This window comes from Daphnia carinata, chromosome 3, assembly GCF_022539665.2.
Source record: "Daphnia carinata strain CSIRO-1 chromosome 3, CSIRO_AGI_Dcar_HiC_V3, whole genome shotgun sequence".
Lineage (NCBI taxonomy): Eukaryota > Metazoa > Arthropoda > Branchiopoda > Diplostraca > Daphniidae > Daphnia > Daphnia carinata.
This window is the reverse complement of record NC_081333.1, coordinates 1,611,005-1,622,545: the sequence shown is the minus strand read 5'-3', so window position 1 is coordinate 1,622,545 and position 11,541 is coordinate 1,611,005. Positions and strand designations below refer to the sequence as shown.

Genomic DNA, 11,541 nt, shown 5'->3' with positions numbered 1-11,541 from the left:
GTTAATTTATTTTCATTTGTATTTCAAACGGGATCGATTAGCTCAGGCGGAAATTATACAAAATTTCTTAGCCAACATCCGATTTTATGCTTATGGCATTTGGTACATTACATGGCTTCTTGCAATTAGGAAATCACCTTACTTAGTAGGCTACTTCAAATAGTTTACGAACGTGAACAAGAACAGCAACCATCTCTGTACTGCAGAAAAAAAGCTCCTAATCTTCTTGTTATTTTATTACTTGAAGCAGGTAGTGACAATTTGATGAAGCACTAAAACCAACGTAACAAAACCTCTTCCTTCCATATCTCACTGTCACATGAAATACTTGGCTACAGCGTATATGGCGATCGCGGCAGTAACGAAATAAGGGATTCGATAAATCGAGACTAAGCCAAACGCTAGAAGCAACAGGGAAAGCATGGAGACCACATTACCCACGCGACCGTAAGAGGCGGACCTTGAATTAATGAAAAGAAAAGTAAATATTACATCAAAGTATAGGTAATTAATAGATTAAATTAGAAAAAAATATGTACTTTTCCTGAACTGCCGCCGAATTTTGCCAAATCATTATTCCCGAGATACTCCAGACAAAACTAGGGACCAGCCAATAATCATTTGGTAGAGTCAAACTGTAAGGTAAAAGATGAGATGAAAGTTTTTGTTAAGAGAATGTAAATTGTTTCTGCACTAAAGTATTACTCTGGGCTTTTGCTCCAGATAATAAGGGTTGGAACACTGAGAAAAGCAGTGCAAAGCCACAGCAAAGATATAGTTGTGTTAATATGAAAGTCGTCATCTACTTCTTGGTTTTCTTCATCACTCAACATCGACTCCAACTCATCCTCGTAATAGCCGAACAACTGAAAGAGTAAATAAAAACTCATTTACACGGGTGTTTGATGCTAGTTTTTCTCGCCCTGCGATTTGTCTTTCAACACAGAACATGGTGGTTTATGGGGTACTTAACGTGATGGCCAATGCGCAACTGACGCTGGCGTATTTAAAATTTTACATCAGCAGCAGTTAGGTACCACATTGACAATCATTTTCGGTGCTTATGCACATGTTGTTCGATGGTAAAAATTAGGGTCGTAGATTCCTATAGAAGTCATGAACTGTTAATAATTGAATTGTTGTAACCTTCCAGATGCAAACTGCCAATCCAAGAAATAGCGCTAGGGATCCGCAGGTACTGGATGCAATTGCAACGAGAGCCACAGATATGAATAAAGGTATTCGTGATAGACCGATCGCTACTACTTCTGCCACAATCAGCGAAATTCCATAGGAACCTCTCAAATAACTAGGAAAAATAATGTAAAAAATAACACATAACAAGGCGTGAAATTGATAGACACAAACATGCAATTCGACGAGATACTAGAGCAATTACCGGATTAAGAAACTGTGTAGAATATTGCCCCCTGCAGATACTCCAAGCCAGAAGAGAAGGGATAATATGATTGCCAAACACCAAGCAACTATTCCAAGTAGCAAGTACATAAACGGGAAGCCGAGTCCATCATCTCGCAGAATAAATTCATCTGAGGAGAAAGATGGCCATTGCGGCAGATGCAACGAGTCAAAAAATCTGGAAAAACAAACAATTTTCGTTACTTCAACATAAAGTTTTTGCACAAACGATTGCATTGAAGGAAGCAAACATTACCCTAACAGAATCGAAAATGCTTCAGGAATGAGCGCTAATTTAATGATTGGCATTTCTAAAAGGCACGATGATGTTGATGAAACACCGTTTCCAAATTGCTTCTCCTTTAGTTGTTTTGCGAAACAATGTAAATAAATTGCGAAAACCAACGGCAAAAGGATCGGTGAGTAAAAGCGGGCTAATTGAGCCCACATACCAATCCAGTCGGTCGAAATTCTAATTCAAAAAAATTATAGGTTTCTCATTTAAAGACAAAATGATCTAAAACGGAAAACATTTCCATACTCTATAACGAAAGCGCATTGTGGATTTGGATTGATCAATTGTAGATGAACGGAATCATATTCACTATCCACCGGAGCTTTAGGAGCATGAAGATGAAGCGAGAAGCTCTGATTTGTCAAAAAGTACTGGCTTTCATGAGACCATGGCACCACTTTCCGGATAAGAGCATTATTTTGTGAAGGACAATTCTTTCCACTTGGCTTGAGAACGATAGACTGCCAAGACCTATTTAGGTCTGGCAGCGATATGCTGAATGAAAGCGTATCGCTTGGCACAACTACTTCAGCAATAGAAGCAAAAGGAATGTAACTTTTGAATGGGAAGCGAATTTCAAGATTTCTGTGTGAAGCACGGTACACATCAACCAGAACAGACGCCTATAACCAAACAAAAATGTTAAAACTCGCTTTTAAAGTAGGCGTTTACAAAAATGCAAATACCTTTTGATAATTTCTAGGAATATTTAAAATGACGTGAGAAAAACCCTTTTCTTTGAGACTGACCAAATCAAGGGTGACGAATTTTCGCTTAACAAAATCTCCGATGTTGGGCAAAAGTACAGTGTGATGTGATAAATCGATTCCTCGCTCACTATACGGAACAAAATATTATTTTAGTCCTGAACAAACCTAAAAAAGTAGATATAAGAGGAAAATACCAGAATCTGGCATTGTTCTTCCAAGACATGGCAACGCATCCAAAAACCCAATATTTAATGGATAATCCCGACGCTATGGCAGTTAACCGATCCCGAAAAGCGTTGTCAACTATTGGGATCATGAAATAGCTATTACTCTTGTCTTCTGCTTGAGGACTAGCAGTAAAACGGGGAGCAACGACCTCTCGCCACTGTCCATCAGGATCAAACTGTACCTCTTTTGCACTTTGGAAATCTTTAAAGCTTTTCCCTCCAGGGTGCTTTTACGTGCATTTAGAAGAGCAAAAATATAAATGAGTAAAATATCTATATTTTTATTCACAAACAAATAATTACCTGGATCAAATGATACCGTAAAATTTCCTCGCGAATAGCAACAGGTTCAACCCAATTCTGATTTGAAGAATCCACCATATCAAACAGAACACGTACTACCGCCGAAACAACCTGTTTACACCATACTGGATACTATATTACTATTTACACACTGGCTTGGATGCATAATAAATGTTTTTATACCTATACACAGGTGGTCCGTTGCAAGCCAAACTGTTGGTATTTCAGTTGTCTAACGTATCGAAATCACGCAAGAATTTTTACTAAACAATTTTGTACGATCTCGAGAGTTCAAAGGGTAATATTACCAGTACGTTGATGGTTGGTGAATGTGCAGCTGTCAGCCCAGATCGTACTTGAATATCTCGGTCAGCTCCACCAATCGAAGCTAAAGCAACGTTTTTTGTCCGGGTGGTCGATTCTTGCCAGAACTGATTAGTTTGTCGATAAAAATTCGTCATGTCTTCGTCTAAGGATACGACAGGTCTTCGATGAGGAGTAGCCAGGGTTATTATGGTGTTTATTTGATTTAAGTCAAAATCCATTTCTTTATAAACTGCTTTAGCAACCATTCCACCCTGGAGCAACAAAGAGAAAAAGTTCTCATCATAACAACCATTTCAGTAATAGGAATTTTCAAGCTTTTTACCATTGAATGGCCAATTATGAGAAGTGATTTTTGTCTTTGATCAATGTTCTTGTAGAGAAGCTGGATGCTTTTTATACAATGATTTGCATATGCAGTTTGTTGGTTGAGAATACCACCATACAAAGCAGACAGCTCTTCATTAAAATCAATAGTGAAAAAATCAAAGTGAAAATGCTTGTGTGAATCCAAAGATTTACGATAAGCATATGAAGCAAGAGAGCGTACTGCAGAAATCACATATTCCATTATTTCTTTTTGTAAACAGTTTATAGTAATGAAAATATCACCTTGCTTATATGATCCAGCATTTCCTGGTATAAAAAGGACTGGTATACCAGTAAATTGACCCTTTTTATACTTTGCAGCTTGCTCTCCTTCACCATACACAAATAAGTTGTAATGAGGGAACTTGGTTGAACTGAGCTCCTTCAAGTTAAGTTTCTAAAATACCAATGTAAAATTTACAGAAATATAAATATTTATAATAGAATTTATGAATTTACAATGTACTGAGGATATTCAAACATGAAGGTCATTTCACATTTGTTATCTTCCAAATCGAAGACAAAGCGCCGAATTCCTTGGACGAAGGCAAAAAGAAGAAGCGCGCCAGACAACAATTTCAATGCAGTCTTCTTCTTCATATTTCAGCCGAATTCTATTGAAACGATGCTTACTTAAAATACAACTAAACACGCTCTCATACAAGCAACGCAGATTTTCTAAGTCGTCACGCGAAAGGTGACATTAATTTAAAAACGTCCTTATAGTTAACAGAAATCTTAAAACAATAATACTGAAATTCCCATTTTAAACCATCAAACAATTTTGTCGGCATGCCGTAAATCCACAGATTCGTTTTCGTCTGCTACAAAGTAGAGCATCTAGCGGTAGGCGCTACTACTACAACTAATCCTACCTATGGCTTACAGTAACAAAATGATTTCGAATTTACATTACTACGTATTAAAAAGTATTTTGAACTATAATATTGGCTAATAGCGTTTATTTGCAGCCCAACAGAATGCCCGCAACTAAGGTTGCTGACAACTTGATAGGTTTTTTCGTTTGTGACGCAATTTTTCAGAGATTTACTTAAATTTTAGAGTAATATATTTTCGAGATCGTTTAGAGAAACTCATAAGATAAGAATAACAACTATTGCGAAATTCACGTTGCTCACAGCTAGGCCGCCATTATAAACACGCCTTTTTCTTTTGGGTGTAACTTTGTTTTTGCAGGTCTTTCCCGTGAATACCAATAAAACTTCAATGATTTGCATTCAATCATTAGCGGACAACTTGGCAAGGAGAAAGTGAAAGTGGGACTAAAGTGTAATGTTTGGCAAAAAAGGCAATTGGCCTTGGTTTTCAGTACGGGTTCTCGACGGTTCTCATGCTTCTGCTGCTTTCCCGTTTGACCCCAAATATGGACTATCCGATGACTAAAGCTGCGCTTTGGTAAGATGTATAAAATGGCCCAGTACGTGTTTCTCGTCAAACAGTCTATACCTAACCACCAGTAAGAGCCTAACGTAACGGCAAACGAAGACCGAAAATGAAAATTCTGGTAAGTCTTCTTGCCTTCGGATTTTTCTTGATTACAAATTTGGCTTTAACTTATCGATAATTTGGCAAATAGATCATCTTTGCCTTATTGATCGCTGTGGTCACTTGCATGCCTGTGAGCGAAGAATCCCCCAAACCACCAGCAGAGACAGTAAGCGCAAAAACGGACGAGGCTGATTTGAAAACTAGCGAACATTTCTACAATCCTTACCTGCCGTACGGTTACGGCTATGGCTATGGTTATGGTCTACCTTATCCTTATTACTATCCACCCTTGTATTATAATTACTACCCTTATTCTTACTGGGGTTAAATGAACGGGATAAGTCAACTTGTTACTACAGAGCAAAATGTTAACATATAGTATATACTTTCAATGTTTACCTAAATCAAAGAAATTTATATTTACCAAAACTCGTATTGTACATACCTGCTCAAGCGTTAAGTTGTCTTTTAAAAATGCCATTTTATTTAATAAACATTGCTTCTCAATATTACCGTAACCCAATTTGTTTCGTTCTTTAACGCCAAATTGCCCATTAATCGGGGCACGTTCAGGGATTGCGTAACTGATCCCGTCAAGCAGGTTACTTAACAGGTATTTCTGCATCAAGAATTTGCTTCTCGCAGATATCTGAATGCCGAGATTTCTCCTTCGATGGAATCACAGTGAAAGGTGCAGAAGGTATTTCACGCCGGTTTGTGTTACCATTAACAACTTCAGAAAGAGTCGCAATTGATTGCTAAAATGTCCTCGTTTCCAAGCATGTTTGACTCTTGCCCAAAGGGTTGGTCTCGGTTGGGTGCGTCTTACAGCAGTAACACCAAAAGGGTGTGTAGATAACTTACCAAAAACCGCTCAAAAAAATAGGCAGGAGGTCAACCATTTCAAAGAAGAAAAAGAAAAACTTTGACAACTGATGATGTCATTTAGTTTTATTCCGTACCTCTTTTCTGTATATACGTTACCTTAATTAACAGATCCCAATCACAATAATTAATAATGGAACAACAAATAGGTTTGCGCTGACATTCAGCACAAGGTGAAGCGCTTTCAAGAAAAGGAAGAGTCTTACAAAAATAATTGCGGTTGGCTTGATGGCGTGGGTGAAAAAACACTTTAATCTTAATACGGAAATCGCAATTTGTTATCTAGAACCGTTGCGTGTCAGCATATACTATCTTTAAAAATTCATCTTCAATAGATACTAATAGGAAGGGGTAGAACAGCCGATCGGCTTCCTTAACCGGTGCGCTTTTTAGCGTCATTTAAGAGACCAACCTTACATCACGTACGCCCGTCTGGACCGTTCTTCACCATAATATGGCAGATGGGTTTTTCTGGAAACTAGTTAGGAAAACTGGGGTGGCGCTACGGTCCATGGTTGCATGCGCTGTGGGTGGGACGTGATACCTCCCGACAGCCGGAGACCAGTTGCTTGAGACGGCCATGACAGGCTTCCGATTAGAGCCTTGTACTACAGTTGTTTCAACAACCATGCCGGAAGAATGGTCCGAGACAGCCCGTCCACCTGAAACACCAAACTAGGTCAGTTTTTTGTTTCTATTGAAAATGAAATTTACAACAAACCTTTAAATCCCTCGTATGGAACGGCGCGCACAGCGTAGGAAGTTGTCTCATGGCTATTCTCATTGCCATTGACATCCGAATTTTCGCTTGATTTGCCCTTAGTTGAATCATTTCCAATGTCTGTTGATTCGTTATCGTCGATTTGCTGGTCTTTCACCCTGTGAATCAAGAGCATAATAAGCGCGCAAATGATCAACGGACACCCTGCCAGTAAAAATGGAAGGCGATAGCTTTTTAGCGCTCCGTACATCGCTCCTATTCGCAATAATCACAAAAAATATAATTAAGCAATGCCCAAGTTAAGTTGTACGAAAGTAAACGAACCAGCGACAGTGGGGCCAGTTGTCATTGGTAGCGAGTGAAGTCCCAATAAGAAACCTATGGCTTGGGAAGCGTTCTTCGGTCCGCAAAAGTCAAAGGCTATGGGTCCGACGAGAGCGATCAAGCAGCCATCAAACAAGCCCAAAAGGAGACACAAGACAATGAACCAGGTGAATGAATTGGCAAGTGTCAATAACATGGTGACAACACCGATGGAGAAAAAGGCCGTTTGCTGAAGGATTACTCTGTTGACTTTCGGATGATCACCGATTTTGCCAAAGACCAATCGGCCAACACCGGATGACAAGCCAATGCAAAGCACCAAGACTTTGCCATCTGCCTCCGGTAGGACGTCTTTAACATACGAGACCTATCAATCCCGAATTTTTAATGAAAATTGGGTGGCTCTAAAATAAATAATCCTCACTCACCAGATGAACGTAAGGGACGAAATATCCGAGCATGGCAATAGGGATGGCAATGGCCCAAATGACGTACTTTTTATTTTTCCAGATGGAAAAATTAATGTACTTTTTCCAAAGTCTCGAACAACCAGCACTGCCTTCCACATTAGTCGTTGTTTCTTTGTTTTCTGATGGCGTTAGTCTGGGCACGAAAGTGAGAGCGCAGATCATTAAGAGACCCATCATTCCGGCAAGGATTTGAAGCGTGGCCTCCAATCCCAAGCCCAAAATGCATTCGAGAAAGAAGGGCAACGTGAAGGTGAAAACCGAACTGCCGGCTGTCACCAAACCGCTCACAAATCCCAAACGTTTCTCGAAGTAATGTCCCAAAATCACCAATGATGGATTGTAAGCCAACGAAGTTCCAGCGCCGAATAGTACTCCGTAAGTTAGGTACAACGCTTCTACCTGTGCACGTTTTGATCTTTTAATCTTCACGAATAAAACTGGACACACAATGACGATGTCACTTACGTGCGCTAGAGCAAATGAGGAAGCCAACATGCCTATGGTAGCAATGGCTCCACCTAGAACCGCCGTCCTCCTCAATCCGATGGAGTCGATCAGAATTCCGGCGATGGGAGAAACAAAGAAAGTCATACCAATTGAAAGAGATCCCACCAGCGCTGTAATGACATAAATGACATTGATCTGCATTAATAAGAATTATAATATGACAGCGCAAAATGAACAAAAAAGAACTTGCAAGCTTTGAGGGCCGCTTCGTTGACTCCAGCTTGTTCGAGATGTGTTCTAAGTCGAACGTAGATGATGCCGTAACAATTGTGGATGCCGAAGACAATGCCGTTCGTCAGGAAACTAGCGATAACGATGAGCCAGGCGTGAGGTCCACCATCCGGAGGTAAGGATGGTTGTTCGCACTGGCTACTAACTTTTCTCCCGCTCATGTCATTTGCGGTAGCTTCAACATTACTGTTCATCCGTTTCACTCGTCCCATTGCTTAATTTTACAGTTAAAAGAATTGTGTGGAAGACACTAGTTGAAATATCCACTGGTGATTTTTTTTGCTATTGAAACAACAAATGACAACCGGATAAGAAATGTAGTCCGTAAGTGAGAAGGATCTTGTTGCTTCAAGAAGTTTCGAACAACAACTGGCTGAAATGGACCTGTGGAAGCAGCATCACTTTACCTGGACTGGCTCCACCTCTTCGTAAAAGGATGTAAGGAAATGTACAAAGGATATAGGAAGCAAAAGCTGGTAAAACAGAAGCAAGCAAAGAAAACTAGTGGAAAACACCTTAAAAATTCAAAAGCAAAGAGCAACTCGACCCACGCACACACAAAAAAAACACACAGTCAAGTCTCGCCGGCTGAGTTCAACCTTCATCTATATAGCCTTCTACTTTAGCCATGTGAAGCACGAAGGTTTTCCTTTCGTTTTGCTTGTTTGTTTTTATTTGGTTGTTTCGATTATACACGGAACGTCTCTTTATGTCACTAGCTTGCTGCTTTTATTTCCCAAAATTCCAGGTATTGAAAAATGAAGGTAATGCAATACTTAACATTGCGATATCAATTTCATATTTCATAAATGATCCCCGAAGAAATGAATCATTATTCATAAGCGTTTTTAGCTGTTCTTGTTTTAGTTTTGGACATATGTTCATTAGGCGGTCGTGATGGCATGACAAGGACTCCGCGTGCGTTGCAACTGATGTCAATTCCATAACGATGTAAGGACATAAATTGTGCAATGATTCTATTTGTATTGTACCATTCTATACGCCGGTACCCACAGGAAGAAATCCGGATTTTATGACATAGCTTCTATATTTGCCAAGCATTGTTGAAAATGGGCAAACAAATAGGAAAAAAAGTCTTGTCCATGCATGCACGATTGGCGCCGTCTGCGTGAGAATTAACATGACCATGCTACCCTAGAATATAGAGCATACCACAGCAATTAAGGTAGCCATATCGACTTATACCTATTGTGGTTTCCTTATATTGTCATTTTCACGACTATGACGCCAAAGTATCTTAAAAAATGATTGTTCAATTAGTATAGTACGCCGGAGGTCTAATAAGACATTTGAAATCGGCCCAACTACCCCCACGGACCTCATTAAGATGGATTTAATAGCAAAAGTGGAGGACTAATAGAATCGCTTTATCTTTTCCTTGTGGTGATCCTTGACATAATGACTAAAACAAAACAAAATAGCAAATGAGTATAAGACAGCATTTCTGACATGATTGCTTTAAGCCTTTCCCCCCGCCTTCCACTCAGAAAAGATGTATAAGAAATTCGTGACGCAGCTTTGAAATATTCAATCGATATGATGAATGTAAATCGCCATCGTCACAGTCGTGAGCGACCTTCCATGTAGATTCATTGAGTACAGAATGGAGGCTGTATCGGTAGCCGAGGTTGTTGAGCACAACAATATTCAAGACGCTTTTGAACGACGGTCGACAACTTATTCTCAAGGTATACAGGACACTGAAAGTTTTAGTCATTACCGCGAAGTAAGCTGACAATTTTAAGTGTTGATTAAAATGTAAATCAAAACTGATTTGCTTAAATGTTTCAATTAAAAAAACAGCTAGGATCAACTGAGAAAGTTGCTTTCTTGTATTACTGGATAACCAGTATAACTAGTTGCTGTGACCAGGCCTGTGAATAATAAAAGAGAAAAGCACGTAGCCGTAATAATTGGAGAACAAAAAATTCAACTAATTGTGACAAACACAGAGATCGAATTGAAGGAAAGGCACGAAAATCGAACAAAACTACGAGTGTACGCGTATTGAAATCTAACGACTGGATCAAGTGGTTTCGTATTTGGAACAAGGTCGACGGTCACGATTGCGTTTAAACCGTGTTTCAATTTCTGGTGTACGATAACAATTGGAAAAAAAACCACTTGTGTTATGACTACCGTGTATTTTTAAAGATTTTAACCGCTGATTTCAACCAAATGGTAATAGAACTATAATGACCATAAAAAGGCTGAATGAGAAAAGCTTTCCGGGACTAACCCAGTTTAAAAAGGTAAGCGAACGTCGGAAGGTCGATCACCATTTGATTAAAACTCAAAAAAGTTCACCTTGTAGGATACAAAAAAACGAGGCTGCTTTATAACGTTCGCTAACTGGCGTTCCGTATTCGAGGAATCATGTTGCCAATTTGTAACAGACAACAGACAACAAATGCCCGTAAGTTTCCCTTGCAACCCAACTGTTTCTACTTAATAAACCGAAATTTACGTTCCATGCATATCTACCCCCATTAGCTGTCATAAGTCATGCTACAGTGGGAACAAAAAACATTTTGCGACGTCGTATACAAATAATAAATCTCACATGCATACAGGGATGTTCGCATTGGTTTAGCCCATGCTAGTTGCATTACAAAAATCTATTTTCGCAACTATTTAAATAAGAAAGAAGTCTGCATTTCTTCTTAGTTAACGAAGGCTTTTGTTGCTCTTCCAACTGCTTTTCACACAAATATGGACAATCAACCTTGACCGTGCGTGCTACCCGTGAAGGTTACTAAATGTTATAGTTGTTTAACCACATCTGCGTAGGTAAAAGAGTCATTTTTTTACAAGCAGCAAAAAATCGCTCCAGCATCAGGAACAAGTGCATTTTCAATGGCCATTCGAGGCCGAGTTGACAATGAAAAAGCTTACCTGATTCCGCGACGGAGATAATGAAAGATGGCGCTTGTAACTAACAACACAATCAAGTCAGAAACGGCCAACTGCACCGATTACGATTAATCTAATGTAAGAATACATTAAAGAGCTGTTGAAATGTTTGGAGCATTTGATTAACTAGTCTATCTTGCAAATTAGTCAAGGCAAACAACTATGGCAAACAAAGATAGAGATCTTAAAATCTTTTGAGTCAATTATTGCATAAGAACGGTGCTCTAGCATTTCCCATTACGACGAGGAAAGCCTTCGATTACGGGAAATAAAGACATAGTTACCGACAGTTAAGTTTAATGAAACAATTTTT

General features: G+C 39.2%; 2 protein-coding genes across 2 annotated transcripts; both read right to left on the bottom strand.

The window, feature by feature from the left end:
* Position 1: 1 nt before the first annotated feature.
* On the bottom strand, positions 2–4,349 carry LOC130692848 (GPI inositol-deacylase-like). The gene is made up of 15 exons (XM_057515925.2): positions 4,107–4,349; positions 3,891–4,044; positions 3,604–3,827; positions 3,263–3,532; positions 3,138–3,186; positions 2,955–3,079; positions 2,619–2,878; positions 2,401–2,551; positions 1,961–2,337; positions 1,676–1,891; positions 1,400–1,597; positions 1,147–1,309; positions 706–866; positions 540–635; positions 2–460 (listed from the first exon to the last, which is right to left on the bottom strand). The coding sequence occupies exons 1-15, from the start codon at positions 4,245–4,247 to the stop codon at positions 316–318; spliced, it is 2,730 nt and encodes a 909-aa protein (XP_057371908.1). The 5' UTR covers positions 4,248–4,349; the 3' UTR covers positions 2–315.
* Positions 4,350–6,097: 1,748 nt separating this feature from the next.
* LOC130692875 (monocarboxylate transporter 10-like) lies at positions 6,098–8,741 on the bottom strand. The gene is made up of 6 exons (XM_057515959.2): positions 8,254–8,741; positions 8,022–8,173; positions 7,515–7,955; positions 7,087–7,453; positions 6,763–7,017; positions 6,098–6,703 (listed from the first exon to the last, which is right to left on the bottom strand). The coding sequence occupies exons 1-6, from the start codon at positions 8,504–8,506 to the stop codon at positions 6,486–6,488; spliced, it is 1,686 nt and encodes a 561-aa protein (XP_057371942.1). The 5' UTR covers positions 8,507–8,741; the 3' UTR covers positions 6,098–6,485.
* Positions 8,742–11,541: the final 2,800 nt, after the last annotated feature.

Excerpts from the sequence above, each read along its gene's own strand:
- LOC130692848 (XM_057515925.2), bottom strand. The coding sequence starts at position 4,247 with ATGAAGAAGAAGACTGCATTGAAATTGTTGTCTGGCGCGCTTCTTCTT. Across the intron at positions 3,533-3,603 it reads TCATAATTGGCCATTCAATG|GGTGGAATGGTTGCTAAAGC; the intron begins GTAAAAAGCTTG and ends TTGTTGCTCCAG. Across the intron at positions 461-539 it reads TCGGCGGCAGTTCAGGAAAA|GTCCGCCTCTTACGGTCGCG; the intron begins GTACATATTTTT and ends CATTAATTCAAG.
- LOC130692875 (XM_057515959.2), bottom strand. The coding sequence starts at position 8,506 with ATGGGACGAGTGAAACGGATGAACAGTAATGTTGAAGCTACCGCAAAT. Across the intron at positions 7,956-8,021 it reads CCTCATTTGCTCTAGCGCAC|GTAGAAGCGTTGTACCTAAC; the intron begins GTAAGTGACATC and ends AAACGTGCACAG. Across the intron at positions 7,454-7,514 it reads TCGTCCCTTACGTTCATCTG|GTCTCGTATGTTAAAGACGT; the intron begins GTGAGTGAGGAT and ends CGGGATTGATAG.